Below are 21,032 nucleotides of genomic sequence, written 5' to 3'. Positions count from 1 at the left end.
AAAGCTGTCAATTATATGCATAGTTGAGCATCTTTGTGACAAAATGTCTTGTTTAAAACGGGAACATTTTTCATTCAAAAATTTTAATAGCGCCACCTAGTCGCAAGAAGTTAAACCATAGATTATTTGCCCATAGTGCAGTCCTACGTGGCAGTGTGGGAATTCTCAATTGAGCAGTGTAAAAATACGTCGAAGTACTGGTGAAGTATTTTTTTTTGGTATCTGAACTTAATTTTTTTATTTGACAACTTTTACTTCACTACATTCCTACAGAAAATGCTGTACTTCTTACGGCATTTTCACTGACACGTAAAAGTACTCGTTACATTTTGAATGCTTTGCGGGACAGAAATGGTCCAGTTCACACACTTATCATGAGAACATCCCTGGTCATCTACTGCCTCTGATCTGGAGGACTCACTAAGCACAAATGCTTTGTTTGTAAACTATGTCTGAGTTTTGGGTGCCCCTGGCGATCTGTAAATATAAAGAAAATGGTGCCATCTGGTTTTCTTAAAACCTGTTGTGTAGGGTGCAGTATTTTGATGTTTGGATTAAAAACGTACCCAAATGAAACTGCCCATTTCTCAGGCCTAGAATCTAGAATATGCATATAATTGTAAGATTAGGATAGAAAACTAAAGTTTCCAAAACTGTCAAAATATTGTCTGAGTATAACACAACTGATATTGCAGGCGAAAACCTGAGGAAAATCCAACCTGGACGTGCAGTTTTTCCTGAAAGCTCTCTGTTCCATTGCCTGCCTTCGCTCTATTTAAAGGGATATCAACCAGATTCCTTTTCCTATGGCTTCCACATGTTGTGAACAGTCTTTAGACACAGTTTCAGGCTTCTATTTTGAAAAAGGAGTGAGAAAGATCATAGCGTCATTGGATGGCTGGGTGCCAGCAGCGTTTTCCATGTGCAACAGGCTGGAGCAGACATTTTCTCTCTCCTATTGAAGAAGCTACAGTCCGGTTGAAATATTATTGATTATTTATTGTAAAAACAACCTGAGGATTGATTATAAAAAAACGTTTGACATGTTTCTATGAACTTTACGGATACTATTTGGAATTTGTCTGCCCGGTCGTGACCGCTCGAGCCTGTGGATTTCTGAACAAAACGCACCAACCAAATGGAGGTTTTTGGGATATAAAAATCTTTATGGAACGTTTGTGTAACTGGGAGTCTCGTGAGTGCAAACATCCGAAGATCAAAGGTAAGTGATTCATTTTATTGCTTTTCTGACCAATCTACTTGGCTATTAGCTGTTTAATGTTTTGTCTGTTGAGAGAGATCTTCTTACATAAACGCTTGGTATGTTTTCGCCGAAAAGCCTTTTTGAAATCTGACATGCCAGGTGGATTAACAACAAGCTACGCTGTGTTTTGTTATTTTGCACTTGTGATTTCATGAAAATGTAATATTTTTAGTTATTTCGAATTTGGCGCTCTGCAATTTAGCGGATGTTGACAAATGATCCCGCTAATGGGATGGGTGCATCAAGAAGTTAACCAAATGTTGCAATTGCGATTTAACTTGTGAATTAGAGCAAAACTGTTGGAAATAGAATGACTATTCTAATTCTATTGTTAGAATATAAGTGGGCACTTTGAATACAGTGTTGTAACTTGAATGGGTTACAGAGTTAATGTTTACAGTTAATTCATTGAGCTGTATCTAAAGATATTTTCTTTATAGTTATTTACATATGTAACTGTATTAGAATTTGTGTGTTGGAGATTGCGAGAACCACATACAACAAAATATGTATTGGATTACGCTTTTGACTGCAAGTTCCAGAATGCCTTGCGACCAGAAGTAGAGAGAGAACTCGGCAGTTATGAACAAGTGATTATCCTGACTCTCGCAGGAAACTTTGTTTTGTCAAATCTAAAGTTGTTAAGTGACGTGAACAAGTAGTATTACTAAAAGAAGCTTGCATTTCAAACCCGACGTCCCAAGTCATTACTTTGTAGTTCTTCTATATTCTGGTGCCGAAGCCCGGGAAAAGTATGAGCTGCAACGAAGATCGTAGGGATGAAGTGGCTGAAATGGCTGAGGAGGAGCATCGGCATGAAGCAGAAAGAATGAGACGAAAGCGGGGTACCATTCAAGGTGCCACAACACGGATTTTGGATCAGTTTGACGTGGAAATAACCCAGTCAAATTCAGATACCGATCACTTGGATACATTGTTGGAATTGCTGTCAGCTAAGGAGGACAGCTTGTTTGAACTTGATCGTGGAATTGAACAGTTAATGCCATTGGGCAGATTGGAGGCGGGGATTGCATGCACGGAGGATTACAAAGAGCGTGTTATGCTGAAGAGCCGTGCATAACGAGTGATAAAGAAAAACACAGGACCGCAATCCACTACCAGCACGGGTGAGTGACGCTAACTCAAACAGATCACAGAGACAATCAGTAAGGATACCAAAGTTGATTGAGAAATTCTATGGAGGTGCCAGTATGTGGCAGTTTTGGAGCCAGTATGAGACTGCTATTCACAACAATGATTCACTGTGTAATAAAGAAGTTTACCTATCTGAAAACATCTCACTTGACCAGCTGCAAAGGCAGTAGCAGGACTGATGCTAACAGATAGTAACTGTGATGCAATCGCTCGGCTCAAGAGCAGATTTTGAAGGAAAGATCTTGTGATTAGTGCTCACATGTCAAAGCTGCTGAATCTCACTCATATGAAGAAATCCTCTGACCTAAACGCATGGAGGCAGGTATATGAATGTGAAATTCAGATTAGAAGCTTGGAACCACTGGGTGTAGTGTCAGAAACCTATGGAAGCATACTATGCCCAATCTTACTGCAGATGATTCCAGAGGACATAGCTCGACTATATTCGTCAGAGGGGAGTAGATTAATGGAAAGTGTCAGTTTCCTACAGAAGGAGGTTCAGAGCAGGGAGAGAGCACTACAAATGACAAGATCATGCAACCAACAGTAAGAGAGCAAACCATGGAACAAGTCATGCTCCTCCAATTAAATGAAAACAAAAAAGACCCAACATGCCATCTGCTGCGGCACTGCACACATCCAGCCAGAAGGAAAAAAACTGTCTATTCTGTGACAGTGCAGACCACAAATCAGAAAACTGCCCTGACCACAATATTGTTATACGCAAAGAGAAAAAGAAAATGGGAAGATGGTTTGTATGTTTAGGACAGAAACACATTGCAAAATTCTGTAAAGTCAAAGATGTGTCATGTGCAACATGTGGAAGCAGACATCACATTGCTGTGTGTGCCGGTAAGAGGAGTGAGGTGCAACCCCCTACTGTTTCTGCAGATGCTGTTGTTTCCTAAGTTATTCCCCATTCAGTGAAGATGAAACCAGATGGACAGAACACTGTTGCTACAAACAGCAAAGGCATGGGTAGAAGGCCCATCGGGCAGGAAGATCGCTCGTTGCTTACTAGATGGAGGCAGTCAGAGAAGCTTTGTACATGAAAACCTTGTGAAGGGCTTGAAGCTACCAGTAATCAGACAAGAGGCACTCACTCTTCACACGTTTGGCTCCTCTGCTCCAGCAACTTCCAAACGCAACACAGTGAAAGTCATCTTGGAGAATGACGGGGACAAACAGCAGAGACTAGCGATAAAGACAATTGAAACCCTACAAGTGTGCACAGCTGTGATGAAGGTTTCTGGTGAACAGATTCAACATGAGCTCAATAGAAAGGGACTGCAGCTTGCAGACATTCCAGGAGATGACAATGATCCTGAACTCTGTCCTGATAGGAGCAGACTACTACTGACAGTCAGTATCAGGCAGAGTGGAGCGACTGACGGAGACGCTAGTTGCTTTAGAGAGCACCGTTGGATGGTCGGTGCAGGGACCAGTGTCCATGTCAAGTGTCGCCGAGGCAACATGCATGTTCATCACACTTGATGAAAACACACTAGTCTCCAAACAACTGCATGCATTCTGGGAGCTTGAGTCTCTGGGTATTATAAGGGAGAAAACACAGAACCCAGAGGAAAATGAGGCTCTACAGAAGTTTGAGGAAACAACCACCTTCAAAGATGGACGATAGCACGTGGAGTTGCCATGGAAATGAGAAATGCCAGAACTCCAAGACAAGTATACAAGAAACGGTTTGAAGGTCTGAAGAAAAGACTGAGGGATGTGACGTTGTACAGCAGATACAATGAAGTAGTAGAGGACTATTTACAACAGGATATGGCAGAGGACGTGCTCAAGGACAATGCATAAAGCGTAGACAATGTAAAATACTACTTACCTCACCATGCAGTACTCCAAGAAGATAAGGTGACGACAAAACTGAGAGTGTCGTTTGATGCCTCGTCCCATGAAGATGGCTGTCCATCCCTCAAAGACTGTCTACTCTCAGGACCAAACCTGAATCCGGATCTGCTCAGCGTTCTGATAAGGTTCAGACTACATGAAATCGCATTCATGGCAGACATCAAGAAAGCTTTCCTGCAGATATCCCTAGCAGAGAAAGACAGAGACGCCGTGAGATTCCTATGGCTCACAGGCCCACCAAGGGGAGAAAATGAAGAGGAGCTGCGTGTGCTGAGGATGAAAAGAGTGGTATTTGGAGCTTCCCAAGTCCATTCTTGCTGGCAGTTAAAATCAGGAAGCACCTGAAACAATATGAAACAGAACAACCAGAAGTTGTAGAGATAGTGACTTTATGTAGATGATTTCATCGCAAGTTCACACAACGTTGAAGAGGCTTACATTGTGACAACTGCAAAGCGAATGCTGTCGATTGCAGGCATGGACCTCTGCAAGTGGATGACCAACTCTCCTGAACTGAAAACAAAATGGGAGAGTACGACACATTTCCACCCATTGACACTAGAAACACAAGGAGTAGTGCTGAAGGTTTTAGGTTTAGTATGGAGATTGAGAACAGATGACTTTCACCTCAGGCTGCTACTGAGCATTTTCTAACGCAAAAGGAAAACACAAAGAGAAGTGTCCTGCAGTCGTCTGCAAGCATCTTCAACCCTCTTGGTTCCCTGACCCCTTCACCATTAAGATCAAGTGCATGTTCCAGGAAATGTGGAAGAGGGGACTCAGCTGGGACAAAGAATTACCACCTGATCTGACAGGAGAATGGCAACAGTCGTGTTCAACACTACCCCAGTTACACCAGCTCACCATACCAAGGTGGTACAGAACAGACATGCGGCCACAGAACAGCCACACCCTGAAACGACACGTGTTCTGTGATGCAAGTGAAAGGGCCTACGGTGCAGTAGCTAACATGCAAGGTTAATCACAAGACAGGGAAACAACGACATGTCTAGTTGCATCCAAGTCCAGGGTAGCCCAACTCCAAAAAAAAATGAGCTCATGGGAGCGAGACTAGCAAACAACTTGATGACCACACTGGAAAAAGAAGAAAAACAGATCAAAATGTGGACAGACTCGATGATCGTGCTGCATTGGATTTGCAGCTCAGCACAGAAATGGAAACAGTTTGTCGCGAACAAAGTGAGAGATACAGTCCTTGACCAATCCAGAGTCATGGTCACATATTGAAGTGAAAATGAATCCAGCCCTACAAGAGGACAAACTGTTCGAAACTTGCCACAGAGCCAGCTTTGGTGGAATGGACCCAGAATTCTGACATCACCCAATCAGTCCAAGGAGCCTGATGATAACAAGGTTCCAGAAGAGGTAAATGCAGAACTTAAGTCCAGTCGCCAGGTTACTGTACAACTCGCAGCAAACAGCACAGACATCACTGACCCTGTGTTGGAGCTTCAAAAGGTACAGCAAATTGAAAAGAGTGTTCAGAGTCACCGCCTTGATAAAGAGATTCATAGCCAATGCTCGTACAAACAAAGATGCAAGGTGAACTGATTTCTGATGAACTGTTCGATGCAGAAAAGTACTGGATCAAGGTAACAAGAGTTTCGGACAGGAGATCAAACTACTGAAGGCAGGAAAAGGTCTAAACAATGAAACCGTTCTTGGACGAACACAAACTACTCAGTGTAGGAGGACTGCAACAGACCAACTTCACATTGAGAGCAGCACCCATGGGTTCTGCCCAACAAGTACAGATACTCAGAAATGCCGATACAGTACCACCATGAGAAGGTGATGCATTCTGGAGTAAGACACACTCAAGTACAAATCAGAGAGCGATACTGGATCTTGCTTGCTAGGCAGCTAGCCAAGAGCACAGTGGTAAGATGTATAGTGTGCAAGAGATGCAAGGCAAGGGCCGGACAGCAGGTCACCGCACCTTTACCCAAAAGTCTGAACAACTGAATCCCACCATTCGAAGTCACAGGTGTGGATTTTGCAGGACCGCTCAACGTGAAAGAAAATGGTTCTGTGAAGAAGTCACACTGTTCACTTGTGCTGTAACCAGAGCAGTGCATTTGGGACTGGTCTCAGATCAGTCAGAGACATTCCTGTTTGCTCTAAAAAGAGTCATCAAGGAGAGGATTTTACAAGATAATACACCCAGACAAACCATGAAACTAGGAAAGATTGAGGAACTGTTTCCAGGCCGAGATGGCCTAGTTAAGTCATGTTCAGTTCGCACTGCTTCAGGAACTTCGTTGAGACCTATTCAGTTGAAATACTGCCGAGAGATTTAGATGATCACAGTTGTTCATCGGGAGGAGGATGTTGTAACTTGAATGGGTTACAGAGTTAATGTTTACAGTTAATTCATTGAGCTGTATCTTAAGATATTTTCTTTACATATGTAATTGTATTAGAATGTGTGTTGGAGATTGAGAGAACTACATTCATATTTTGTTGTATTGGTGAGTATTGGATTACTCTTTTGACTGCAAGTTTCAGAATGCCTTGCGTCAGAAAGTAGAGAGAGAACGCGGCAGTTATGTACAAGTGACTATCCTGACTCTCGCTAGCAACTTTGTTTTGCAGAATCTAAAGTTGTTAAATGTAACGTGAACAAGTAGTATTACTTAAAGAAGCTTTCATTTCAACCCCGATGTTCCGAGTCATTACTTTGAAGATAGTTATTCTATATACAGTGTTCTTTGATATGACAACAAATTAAAATGCCAGGCAGTTATTGAGACAGGGTACAAACTAAAGTGTTGATAAGTGTTTCCTAGGGGACCCTATAAACTTTGGCTACATTGCTTGTTCTCTCTTAGCTACTTCATGTAGCTAACATATTCTTGCTTTGCATATTCCTCTTTGATTTAGAAGATACTGTTGCACAAACATGCTGATTTAGGTCTACAACGTCACTGGTATTATCAGGCTGTATTAGCTCGCTACGTTTGCTCTTACTCAGTACATTTATTAGCTAGCTAGCTATTAGCAGATAACAATTAGTGTCTCAAGTTTCCTGGCAAGTTGCTAAGAAAAGACAAACTAGCGGTTTGCTGATGTAAGAAACAAACTGATAGTGTCATTATAGAACGCTAGTGGATTTATATTACGAAACAGTGAAAACAGCATTGTTATCTTCAACATTGTTCCATGTGCTGCATTGACCATGCAGACTGAACGCAAGTGTCTCGTGGTTGAGGAACATCAAATGGCCTCCTTGAGTGACCGGGGGCGTGGCTAGGTCAGTGTGGAAAGTGGCATGGAGAGATAGAGCGATGACTCAAGTAGCGAACTATAAAAATTGACATAACACATGGCATATCACATTTAACAAACCAAACATTCAAATACCGTTATGTTTATTTTTGAGGGGGGGGGGGGTTACCTTTATTTAACTAGGCAAGTCAGTTAAGAACAAATTCTATTCTTATTTTCAATGACAGCCTAGGAACAGTGCCTTGTTCAGGGGCAGAGTGACAGATTTGTACCTTGTCAGCTAGGGGATTTGATCTTGCAACCTTCGGTTACTAGTCCAACGCTCTAACCACTAGGCTACGCTGCCGTCCATCTTGGCTCTGCCTGTCGGAAGTGGAGTTCGAGCTCACAGGTGTGCATGGATTGTGACTCCATTTTGTTCCTTGCCCTCTTCAACGCGTCATTCTCCACCTGACTCTCCGCCAATGACGCGTGACTCTCCGCCAATGCAGAGTGACTCTCCGCCAACGCATTAGCTTTCGCCTGTATTTCTGCCCTCAGATAATGCTTCTCTTTCTACTGGTCTGCCTTCAAGGACTTCAACACATTTCAACATAATCCTAACATTTCAACATTGTAATCCAAGTTTCTCTTAGAATAAAAACCTTAGAGTAAAAGTTTTATTAAGTAATACTGACAAGTAGTAACAAAAATAAGATGGCGCCAGTGCAGAAGGCAGACGTTTTTCGTGTCCCCATCCGATAGTGTTTTTTGTTCGCAACTTATTTATTTTACTCTTTTTGTACATAATGTTGCCGCTACCGTTTCTTATGACCGAAAATAATTTATAGACATCAGGACTGCGATTACTCAGACTAGCAGAGTCCCTTTTCTTCTTTCATGACTTTGACGAGCCAGAGGATATACATACGGCTCCCTCGGGAACAGGCCCCGACCCCAGTGATCTGCTTGCAGAGGCGGAGAAAGAGGCCAGCGAAAAAACCCTCACTCCCCTCAATTCTGCTCACAAACATGCAATCTTTGGACAAAATGGACGAGTTATTGGGAAGATTAAACTACCAACGGGAAATGAAAAACGAACATCTTATGCGTCACGGAGTCGTGGCTGAACAACGACAATATCAACATACAGCTGGCTGGTTATACAATGTACCAGCAGGATGGAACAGCGGTGTCCGGTAAGACAAGGGGCAGCGGTCTGTGTATTTTTGTAAACAACAGCTGGTGCACGATATCTAAGGAAGTCTCGAGCTATTGCTTGCCTGAGGAAGAGTTTCTCATAAGCTGCAGATCACACTACCTACCTAGAGAGTTCGTATTTTTCTTACCAGCGCAGACCAATGCAGGCACTAAAACTGCACTCAGTGAGATGTATACCGCAATTGGCAAACAGGAAAACGCTCATCCAGAGGCTGCGCTCCTAGTAGCCAAGGACTTTAACCCCTGAACCTCTCATCCCGGATCCGGTATAATTGTCATCAGCAACGCTGAATAGCATAGCACCACAGTCAAATAATATTACTAGAAAATACTCATATTCATGAAATCACAAGTGCAATATTGCAAAACACAGCTTAGCCTTTTGTTAATCCACCTGTCGTCTCAGATTGAAATTATGCTTTACAGCAAAAGCAATACAAGCGTTTGTGTAAGTATCGGTCGCTCGACAAAACAATAAGTACACTTAGCATCAGGTAACTTGGTCACGAAAATCAGAAAAGCAATCAAATTAATCGTTTACCTTTGATGATCTTCAGATGTTTTCACTCACGAGACTCCCAGTTAGACAACAAATGTTCCTTTTGTTCCATAAAGATATTTTTTATATGCAAATATCTCCGTTAGTTTGGTGCGTTATGCCCAGGAATCCACCGGAAAGAGCGGTCACGACAACGCAGACAAATTCCAAATTATATCCATAATGTCCACAGAAAAATGTCAAACGGTTTTTATAATCACTCCTCAGGGTGTTTTTCAAATATCTATTCGATAATATATCAACCGGGACAGTTGGCTTTTCACTAGGACCGGGAGTAACAATGGCCCCCTTTCTCTTTTGCACACAACACTCTGAGAGCCCCCACCTATCCACTTACACAATGTGGTCGTTCACGCTCATTCTTTAAAATAAAAGCCTGAAACTATGTGTAAAGGCTTTTGACACCTTAGGGAAGCCATAGAAAAAGGAATCTGGTTGATATCCCTTTAAAATGGGCAATAGGGATGATTAAGAACAGAGGTTTCAAAAACAGGGGCACTTCCTGATTGGATTTTCCTCAGGGTTTTATCCTGCAATATCAGTTCTGTTTAACTCAGACACAATTTTGACAGTTTTGGAAACTTTAGAGGATTTACTATCCTAATGTGTCAATTATATGCATATTCTAGCATCTGGTCCTGAGAAATAGGCCGTTTACTTTGGGAACGTTATTTTTCCAAACATAAAAACAGTGCCCCCTAGCTTCAAGAGGTTAATGCAGGGAAACTTAAATATTTTTTACCTCATTTCTATCAACAAGTTAAAATGTGCAACCAGGGGGAAAAGAACTCTGGACCACCTTTACTCCACACACAGATGCATACAAAGCTCTCCCTTGCCCTCCATTTGGCAAATCTGACCATAATTCCATCCTCCTGATTCCCACTTACAAGCAAAAATTAAAGCAGGAAGCAACAGTGACTAGATAAAAATAAAAATAGTGGTGAGATGAATCAGATGCTAAACGACAGGACTGTTTTGCTAGCACAGACTGGAATATTTTCCCGGGATTCCCCCAATGGCATTGAGGAGTATACTACATCTGTCATTGGCTTCATCAATAAGTGCATCGATGACATTGTCCTCACAGTGACAGTACGTACAGAAGTCTAAAGTTTACATACACCGTAGCCAAATATATTTTAAACTCAGTTTCCTGACATTTAAGAAAATAATTTTAAAAATAGAATTATTTGTTTTATTTCTTTCATCACATTCCCATCGGGTCAAAAGTTTACATACACTCAATTAGTATTTGGTAGCATTGCCTTTAAATTGTTTAAGTTCGGTCAAACATTTTGGGTAGCCTTCCCACAATAAGTTGGGTGAATTTTGGCCCATTCCTCCTGACAGAGCTGGAATAACTGAGTGAGGTTTATAGGCCTCCTTGCTCGCACAAGCTTTTTCAGTTCTGCCCACAAATTTTCTATAAGTTTGAGGTCAGTGCTTTGTGATGGCCACTCCAATACCTCGACTTTGTTGTCCTTAAGCCATTTTGCCACAACTTTGAAAGTATGCTTGGGTTCATTGTCCATTTGGAAGACCCATTTGCGACCAAGCTTTAACTTCCTGACTGATGTCTTGAGATGTTTCTTCAATGTATCCACATAATTTTGCCTCCTCATGATGCCATCCATTTTGTGAAGTGCAGCAGTCCCTCCAGCAGCAAAGCACATCCACAGCATGAGGCTGCCACCCCTGTGCTTCACGGTTAAGGTGGTGTTCTTCGGCTTGCATGCCTCCCCCTTTTTCCTCCAAACATAACAATGGTCATTATGGCCAAACAGTTCTATTCTTTTTTTTAATCAGACCAGAGGACATTTCTCCAAAAAGTCCGATCTTTGTCCCCATGTGCAGTTGCAAACCGTAGTCTGGCATTTTTATGGTGGTTTTGGAGCAGTGGCTTCTTCCTTGCTGAGCGGCATTTCAGGTTATGTCGATAAAGGACTCGTTTTACTGTGGATATAGATACTTTTGTACCTGTTTCCACCAGCATCTTCACAAGGTCCTTTGCTGTTGTTCTGGGATTGATTTGCACTTTCCGCACCAAAGTACGTTCATCTCTAGGAAACAGAATGCGTTTCCTTCCTGAGCGGTATGACTGCTGTATGGTCCCATGGTGTTAATACTTGCGTCCTATTGTTTGTACAGATAAACGTGGTACCTTCAGGCGTTTGGAAATTGCTCCCAAGGATGAACCAGACTTGTGGAGGTCTACAATTGTTATTCTGAGGTCTTAGCTGATTTCTTTTGATTTTCCAATGATGTCAAGCAAAGAGGCACTGAGTTTGTAGGTAGGCCTTGAAATACATCCATAGGTACACCTCCAATTGACTCAAATTAGGTCAATTTGCCTATCAGAAGCTTCTAAAGCCATGATGTCATTTTCTGGAATTATCCAAGTTGTTTAAAGGCACAGTCAACTTAGTGGAAGTAAAATTCTGACCCTCTGGAATTGTCATACAGTGAATTATATGTCAAATAATCTGTAAACAATTGTTGGAAAAATGACTTGTGTCATGCACAAAGTAGATGTCCTAGCCGACTTGCAAAAACTATCGTTTGTTAACAAGAAATTTGTGGAGTGGTTGAAAAACAAGTTCTAATGGCTCCAACCTAAGTGTATGTAAACTTCCGACTTCAACTGTACATACTAGAGGTTGACCAATTAATCAGCATTTTTGGAAGCCGATTATTTTTTATTTTATTTAACCAGGTTGAGAACAAGTTCTCATTTGCAACTGCGACCTGGCCAAGATAAAGCATAGCAGTGTGAACAGACAACAGAGTTACACATGGAGTAAACAATTAACAAGTCAATAACACAGTAGAAAAAAAAGAAAAAAGGAGTCTATATACATTGTGTACAAAAGGCATGAGGAGGTAGGAGAATAATTACAATTTAGCAGATTAACACTGGAGTGATAAATGATCAGATGGTCATGTGCAGGTAGAGATACTGGTGTGCAAAAGAGAAGAAAAGTAAATAAATAAAAACAGTATGGGGATGAGGTAGGTAAAATTGGGTGGGCTATTTACCGATAGACTATGTACAGCTGCAGCAATCGGTTAGCTGCTCAGATAGCAGATGTTTGAAGTTGGTGAGGGAGAGAAAAGTATCCAACTTCAGCGATTTTTGCAATTCGTTCCAGTCACAGGCAGTAGAGAACTGGAACGAAAGGCGGCCAAATGAGGTGTTGGCTTTAGGGATGATCAGTGAGATACACCTGCTGGAGCGCATGCTACGGGTGGGTGTTGCCATCGTGACTAGTGAACTGAGATAAGGCGGAGCTTTACCTAGCATGGACTTGTAGATGACCTGGAGCCAGTGGGTCTGGCGACGAATATGGAGCGAGGGCCAGCCGACTAGAGCATACAGGTCGCAGTGGTGGGTGGTATAAGGTGCTTTAGTAACAAAACGGATGGCACTGTGATAAACTGCATCCAGTTTGCTGAGTAGAGTATTGGAAGCTATTTTGTAGATGACATCGCCGAAGTCGAGGATCGGTAGGATAGTCAGTTTTACTAGGGTAAGTTTGGCGGCGTGAGTTAAGGAGGCTTTGTTGCGGAATAGAAAGCCGACTCTAGATTTGATTTTGGATTGGAGATGTTTGATATGAGTCTGGAAGGAGAGTTTACAGTCTAGCCAGACACCTAGGTACTTATAGATGTCCACATATTCTAGGTCGGAACCATCCAGGGTGGTGATGCTAGTCGGGCGTGCGGGTGCAGGCAGCGAACGGTTGAAAAGCATGCATTTGGTTTTACTAGCATTTAAGAGCCGTTGGAGGCCACGGAAGGAGTGTTGTATAGCATTAAAGCTCGTTTGGAGGTTAGATAGCACAGTGTCCAAGGACGGGCCGGAAGTATACAGAATGGTGTCGTCTGCGTAGAGGTGGATCAGGGAATCGCCCGCAAGAGCAACATCATTGATATATACAGAGAAAAGAGTCGGCCCGAGGATTGAACCCTGTGGCACCCCCATAGAGACTGCCAGAGGACCGGACAGCATGCCCTCCGATTTGACACACTGAACTCGGTCTGCAAAGTAATTGGTGAACCAGGCAAGGCAGTCATCAGAAAAACCGAGGCTACTGAGTCTGCCGATAAGAATATGGTGATTGACAGAGTCGAAAGCCTTGGCAAGGTCGATGAAGACGGCTGCACAGTACTGTTTTTTATCGATGGCGGTTATGATATCGTTTAGTACCTTGAGCGTGGCTGAGGTGCACCCGTGACCGGCTCGGAAACCAGATTGCACAGCGGAGAAGGTACGGTGGGATTCGAGATGGTCAGTGACCTGTTTGTTGACTTGGCTTTCGAAGACCTTAGATAGGCAGGGCAGGATGGATATAGGTCTGTAACAGTTTGGCCGTTTACATTGCATTCCATGAGCACTGCGTGGCAGGCTGACCACCTGTTACATGAGTACAGTAAGGTGCCACGGTAAGTTGCTAGCTAGCATTAAACTTATCTTATAAAAAACAATCAATCTTCACATAACCTAGTAAAATCAACCATGTGTAGTTAACTAGCTTGTCCTGCGTTGCATATATTCAATGCTGTGCCTGTTAATTTATCATCGAATCACAGCCTACTTCGCCAAACGGGGGATCAGTTAACAAAAGCAAACATTGCACGAATGTACCTAACCATAAACATCAATGCCTTTCTTAAAATCAATACACAGAAGTATATGTTTAAAACCTGCATATTTAGTAAAAATAAATTAATGTTAGCAGGCAATATTAACTAGGGAAATTGTGTCACTTCTCTTGCGTTCATTGCACGCAGAGTCGGGGTATATGCAACAGTTTGGGCCGCCTGGCTCGTTTCAAACTAATTTGCCCAAATTTTACATAATTATGACATGACATTGAAGGTTGTGCAATGTAACAGCAATATTTAGATTTAGGGATGCCACCCATTCGATAAAATACGTAACGGTTCCGTATTTCACTGAAAGAAAAGTTGTTCTCTCAAAATAATAGGTTATTAATATGGTCAAATTCGGAAACTACGGCTTGTATTTCTGTGTGTTAATTATATTATAATTAAGTCTATGATTTGATAGAGCAGTCTGACTGAGCGGTGGTAGGCAGCAGCAGGCTCGTAAGCATTCACTCAAACAGCACTTTCCTACGTTTGCCAGCAGCTCTTCGCTGCGCTTCAAGCACTGCGCTGTTAATGACTTCAAGCCTATGAACTCCCGAGATAAGGCTGGCAATACTATAGTGCCTATAAGAACATCCAATAGTCAAAGGTATATGAAATACAATGGTAAAGAAAAATAGTCCTATAAATTCCTATAATAACTACAACCAGAAAAATGCTTAGCTGGGAATATTTTAGACTTGTGTTAAAAGGAACCACCAGCTTTCATATGTTCTCCTGTTCTGAGCAAGGAACTTAAACGTTAGCTTTTTTACATGGCAGATATTGCTCTTACTTTCTCCTCCAACACTGTTTTCACATTATTTAAACCAAATTGAACATGTTTTATTACATATTCGAGATCAAATTGATTTTATTGATGTATTATACTAAGTTCAAATAAGTGTTCATTCAATGTTGTTGTAATTGTCATTAATACAAATATATATAAAAATCTGCCGATTAATTGGTATCCGTTTTTTTTTGGTCCTCCAATAATCGGTCGACCTCTAGTACATACTGACGCTCGTCTGACGCTCGTCAGATGTGGCAGGGCCTGCAAACCATTACAGACAGAAGGGAAGCACAGCCGAGAGCTGCCCAGTGACACGAGCCTACCGAAGGAGCTGCCTACCACCGCTCTTTATCCCCTTACACTTGTGTGTATAAGACAGTAGTTTTGGAATTGTTCGTTAGATTACTTGTTGGTTATTACTGCATTGTCGGAACTAGAAGCACAAGCATTTCGCTACACTCGCATTAACATCTGCTAACCATGTGTATGTGACAAATAAAATTTGATTTGATTTGAAACTACTTCTATGCTCACTTGAGGCAAATAACACTGAAACATGCATGAGAGCACCAACTGTACCGGGAGACTGTGTGATCACGCTCTCCGCAGCCGATGTGAGCAAGACCTTTAGACAGGTCATTCACAAGGCCGAAGGACCAGACGGATTACTAGGACATGTACTGACCAACTAGCAAGTGTCTTCACTGACATTCTTCAACCTCACCCTGTCCGAGTCTGCAATACCAACATGTTTTAAGCAGAACACCATAGTCCATGTGCCCAAGAACACTAAATGACTACCGACCTGTAGCACTCACGTCTGTAGCCATGAAGTGCTTTGAAAGGCTGGTCATGGCTCACATCAACACCATTATCCCAGAAACCCTAGACCCACTCCAATTTGCATACTGCCCCAACAAATCCACAGATGATGAAGTCTATTGCACTCCACACTGCCCTTTCCCACCTGGACAAAAGGAAAACCAATGTGAGAATGCGATTCATTGACTACAGCTTAGCGTTCAACACCATAGTGTCCTCAAAGCACATCAATAAGCTAAGGACCGTGGGACTAAACACCTCCCTCTGCAACTGGATCCTGGACTTCCTGACGGGCCGCCCCCAGGTGGTAAGGGTAGGTAACAACACATCCGTCACGCTGATCCTCAACACAGGGGCCCCTCAGGACTGAGCATGCCCCCATTATCATTGACAGGGCTGCAGTGGATCAGGTTGAGAGCTTCAAGTTCCTTGGTGTCCACATCACCAACAAACTAACATGGTCCAAGCACACCATGACAGTTGTGAAGCAGGCACGACAAATCCTATTCCCCCTCAGGAGACTGAAAAGATCTGACATGGTTCCTCAGATCCTCAAAAGTTTATCCAGTTGCACCATCGAGAGCATCCTGACTGGTTGCATCACTGCCTGGTATGGCAACTGCTCAGCCTCCGACCACACGGCACTACGAGGGTAGTGTGAACTACCCAGTACATCACCGGGGCCAAGCTTCCTCTCCTCCAGGACCTCTTTTTCAGGCGGTGTCAGAGGAAGATCTAAAAATGGTCAAAGACTATAGCCACCCTAGTCATAGACTTCTCTCTGCTACCACACGGCAAGCGGTACCAGAGCACCAAGTCTAGGTCCAAGAGGCTTCTAAACAGCTTCTACCCTCAAGCCATAAGACTCCTGAACATCTTGTCAAATGGCAACCCAGAGTATTTGCATTGCCACCCCTCCCTTCACCACTGCCAATCTCTGTTGCCATCTATGCATAGTCACTTTAATAACTCTACCTACATGTACATACTACCTCAACTAACTGGCACCCCCCTGTATGCATGTGTGCAAATAATTTTTTTTTTTTACTGCTGCTCTAATTACTTCTCTCATTTTCATCCATATTTTTTTAAACCACACTGTTGGTTAGGGGATCGTACGTAAGCATTTCACTATAAGGTCTACCTGCCATATTTGGCAGATGTGACTAATAAAATTTTATTTGAAAAAAATGTGTATTTATCTGGGTGTGAGCTGCAGGACAGAGGATTAGCAATTCTTACAGTATTGTTCTAAAGTCAATCACCTTCATCCTCATTCAGAAATTGAAATTCAATTTTGAAGACACGCACGATTATCAGTTTCTATTTGGTTTATGTCGCCAATTCAATGTCAGTTCGACAAAGTAGCACCTTGGGACCCAAAATCATAATCCGTGCTCTAACTCCCCCTTGCGCTGGTCTGGAGCAATGAAGTAGTGATGCAGAGTACTGTACTAAACCACAAATTACTTTGAAGTCACGCAGTATAACACAAAACTTTCAGTTGAGCAACCAGTTTGGTTCATCCTTACCCGGTGCAGTCCAGGTAACTCCTCCTTCGCCCGATGGTACGCTACCACACACTCCAGGCACTTATCGAGGTCATCGTTGAGTGCCGCCTTCTCGTTGACTGCCTCCTCATCCTCTGCTAACCAAGACACAGCACAGTACCTCTGGAGCAGTTTTGCAACATCGTCACCCAATGACGTGCACCAACGGCACATGCTCATCTACAAGGGACAAGATGAGAGTGTTGCTAGACCTTGTGATCATTTGACATCCAACATGCAAGAATGTACTCCTTTGAGGACAATGAACTCGTTGGTTCTGCTGACACACATCCACTTTATCAATGAGCAGCATTGACCGCCTAAATCAAATCTGTAGAAATGTATTTGGTGCTACAAACTGGTAAATGTTTATGACACCTGGATTTGGCTGAGCAGTCACAATAGTTAAGTGGATAGTACAGCAAGGTCACAAGTTCCCATTCAAGAAACAAGTACCCCAGGAAGCCTTATCCAACATAAACAATCCCATTGAGTTGGGTGTGAAACCCTGGCCGGGAGGTGAGAAAACTGGCAGAAGACATGCACTTCAAGGTCTGCCCCTGGGCCGAAAGCTTACTTTGTCTCAAACACCATGGTTTGAAACCACAGTTTGAGACTATTTTTTATTTAACTAGGCAAGCCAGTTAAGAACAAAGTCTTATTTTACAATGACAGCCTAGGAACAGTGGTTTAACTGCCTTGATCCGGGGCAGATCGAAAGATTTTTACTTTGTTAGCTCAGGGATTCAATCTTGCAACCTTTCGGTTACTTGGCCCAAAACTCTAAACACTTGGAGGTGTCAAGTACAAATATTCACTTTAACAGCAGTTACGGTCCCAAAAACTACCGTCAAATAATAAAAGGCCTACTTCCTGTATTTTAGCTAGCTAGAACAAGACCTAATTACTGTAAATTTAGTTAGCTGGCTAAAGTACAGTAAACAAGGCTTGATATAGCTAGCTAAATTACAGGAAGTATGCCTTTTTATTTTAAGGTAGTTTTTGGTACCGTAACGTAACTGCTGTTAAAGTGAATATGCCAACTTGAAATCTTATACAACTAGGAGAAAAAGCTTGAGAAAAATTGGATGTTGACACATGCGAAAGTTGTACCCAAGTTACCGTTACTACGAGCATTTAGTAATAACATTACTAGGCCGTCTACTGTACTACCAACGCCGTTTACAGTGACATTGGCAATATTATCTAGTTGGCCTAGCAGTGTCAGGCCCCATTTCACCAACAAAAGAGCTCCAATATCGCTAATATTCCATATGTTGGTGTGCGTGACTGTCTAAATGTTGTTTTAAATCTGTAAATCATCAAGTGATTCGTCAAGTGGCTGGTTAGGTAGTTAGCAACTAGCAGCGCAAATTGTAGCTAGTTACCTGGCTAACGCACCGTTAGCTTCAGCTAGATGCACAACAAATAGGAACATTTTAAATGTAACTAACTTAACTAGCTAGATATGACGCCAACTTTAATAGTTAGCTAGCTACTTGTTTTCCTTATCAGCAAATGTCACGACATTCAATTTGTTGGCGATTTTAGAGACGTTTGTAGTCTAGCTTCCAGTTGTGTCGACAAAGTTGTCTGGTGAAAGCAGGGATGTAAACCTGGTGGCAGGAGTCGAACCCTGCCGCGGTCTGGAAAGTCGTTAGCTGGCCACAAAGTCGCGTCTTTGTTTAACCAGAACTCACCATGTTGAACAAGTGCTTAATCCAAACGGTGCACTAATTTATTTAATCTTGGTAGATATATAGATTCCCAATATAACGAACATTCAATGACATTTCTCGCTAACGTGCTGTTTACACTGCAAACACACGCGGTCATTCTAGAACAAAACCTCCTCTGAGCCAAACCAGTGATGTTCTCACTCCCCTTGTCCCCTGCTGATTTACTTACTACTTCTTCTTTGGGATTTGGTTGGCGGATCGCATCCAACATTTAGGTGCATACACCGCCACCTACTGTACTGGTGTGTGAGGCCTTTCACGGCATACCTACATTATAATCTTAGACACAAAATTAGGAAAAGGATAAGGAAAATTACCCAACCACATATTAGCCCCATCTAAAAAAAAAAACACCACCCATCCACTATTTAACCCCACCTAGACCTACTCCAGACCAGGTCTGAGAGAATATCACTACCACTCAACACCTACTGCAGCTGTTCTGCAGTAAATTCTCACAATCCCAAATACTTCTCTTCTCTCTATTTTCTGTGAATTAAGATACATTTCTGCAGTACAACTAACATCTCCCTCCTACACACTGCTGTAATATGCCCATAACCCTGACACTTAAAACAACGTAATATTTTCATTGCATAACTCTCACGGGATAACTGACACTTCCTGCCTTGACCTTATCTAGTAATGATTCTGCATCAAAACTCAGCATGACAGATAATGTCTTCTCAGTTTCCCTACCGGATCTACGTCTTATCAAGTTGCGGGTGTCATAGACACCGGGAATCTTCCATTTCAATTGCTCTTCCTCAGCACTTATTAATGCCACCCCTGTTACATTCCTTTCAACGGCACCCTGCTCCGGAGAGCAAAGCATGTCACAATTATTATCTCTAATCTCGTAATCTGGAGCGCCCTCTCCTCTGAGCAGTGGAAACACAATAAATCATCACAAGTGCACTCCGAGTTACCTTCACCAACTCAACAGTCCCCAACCTCTTCTCCACCCAACTTGACACCACATATGAATCAACCAAACAGCAAGGATCCATTATCTCTACAAATCTCACTCCCACTGGGCCAAAATCATCCTGATCTTCCTTGGGACTAGGCCCAAACTCGGCAATCACACTCAACAAGTTCCATCTCTGAACTACTGGAGCACATATCCCTGTTTTTGCACTTGACGCCGACTTTCCTCACCACACTACTTCCCTCTACACTCAACTTCTTCTCGGCAGTCATCACTGCACCTGCAACTACATTTAAATGTATCCTCACTCTCATCCTGTCCCAATTCTTCCCCAAACTCTTCGAAAAATTCTGTGCAATCCTCCATTCCATATTCACTCAAAAAATATTCTGTCTCTCCTTTTTTTCTTGTTCATCATCTTCTCCTTCACCAGATATTTCAGAAGGCCTGTGTAATCCCCCACTCATTTAGTCAGAATATACTCCACTTTCTTCCTGATTTCCTTTTTCGCCATCTTCCCCACAGCGGCCTTCGTCCAACACCCCACCACCTCTCCGCCATCTTCCTTCTGCGAGGGAGGCTCTTTCCACATTCCTTACTTACTGAGAAGTGGACCTATTTTAGAGAGAAGTGTGCCTGATGTAGCCTTTTAGAATCCAAGAGTGAAATACTCACTCTCTCGTCTAACATGTGGGTTCAGCATTCTTGAACAAGTTAGAATGTTGAACAAATGTTCTTTCAACTTACTTCACCTGTTGTCCGCAGATTTTTTCCCTATGTCTGGGTTAATCTGATACAAAATATCTACAGGGAAGCGTTATCAACCTAACCTTCAGTACACTGGTTTGTATATCAGTTTGTATTTCCGGTTTTTATTTTCAATACTGATGCAATCCACATGTGACAAACACTTGCACAATATGGCTCCAAACACTTCCAGCTGATTGCCAGTGGGTGTGTTTCGGTTGACTATGTTTGGTTACATTCGGTTATTATTTACGTATTGCAAGAGATGGAAAATAAGCGATGCTACAGAACCTACTCGTGCTGTAAAAAGTTGGGCAAACAAGGGTATCCACTGGAAAATCTTGTTTACTCATCTCCACCTGCTACCGCCAAAAGGACCAACAGCATGTACAACTGGTAGAGTAGGTTCAAATGTAATTATATTCAACATTCTGACTTGTAAAGACTACTGCTTCAGTCAGACTGTAATCCTAACAGTCTGTTTTTAGGTAAGGC

General features: G+C 42.4%; 1 protein-coding gene across 4 annotated transcripts in view; it reads right to left on the bottom strand.

Moving 5' to 3' along the window:
- The window catches only part of setx (senataxin), a 62,012-nt gene extending 43,011 nt beyond the window's left edge, over positions 1 to 19,001 (bottom strand). For 2 of the 4 annotated variants that reach the window (XR_006079471.1, XM_024381732.2), the window contains exons 1-2: positions 18,821 to 19,001; positions 17,103 to 17,300 (exon numbers count right to left, since the gene is read on the bottom strand). Coding sequence is in view for 3 of the 4 variants with exons in the window: in XM_024381732.2 (XP_024237500.1) it covers positions 17,103 to 17,300; positions 18,821 to 18,823 (201 nt within the window). In the remaining variant the exon portion in view is untranslated. The remainder of the gene's footprint in view (positions 1 to 17,102; positions 17,301 to 18,820) is intronic. The other 2 variants (XM_024381727.2, XM_024381730.2) reach the window with 1 other exon arrangement.
- Between the last annotated feature and the right edge of the window lie 2,031 nt (positions 19,002 to 21,032).

Source organism: Oncorhynchus tshawytscha, linkage group LG20 (genome assembly GCF_018296145.1).
Source record: "Oncorhynchus tshawytscha isolate Ot180627B linkage group LG20, Otsh_v2.0, whole genome shotgun sequence".
Classification (NCBI taxonomy): domain Eukaryota; kingdom Metazoa; phylum Chordata; class Actinopteri; order Salmoniformes; family Salmonidae; genus Oncorhynchus; species Oncorhynchus tshawytscha.
This window is presented reverse-complemented; position numbering and strand designations above follow the sequence as displayed.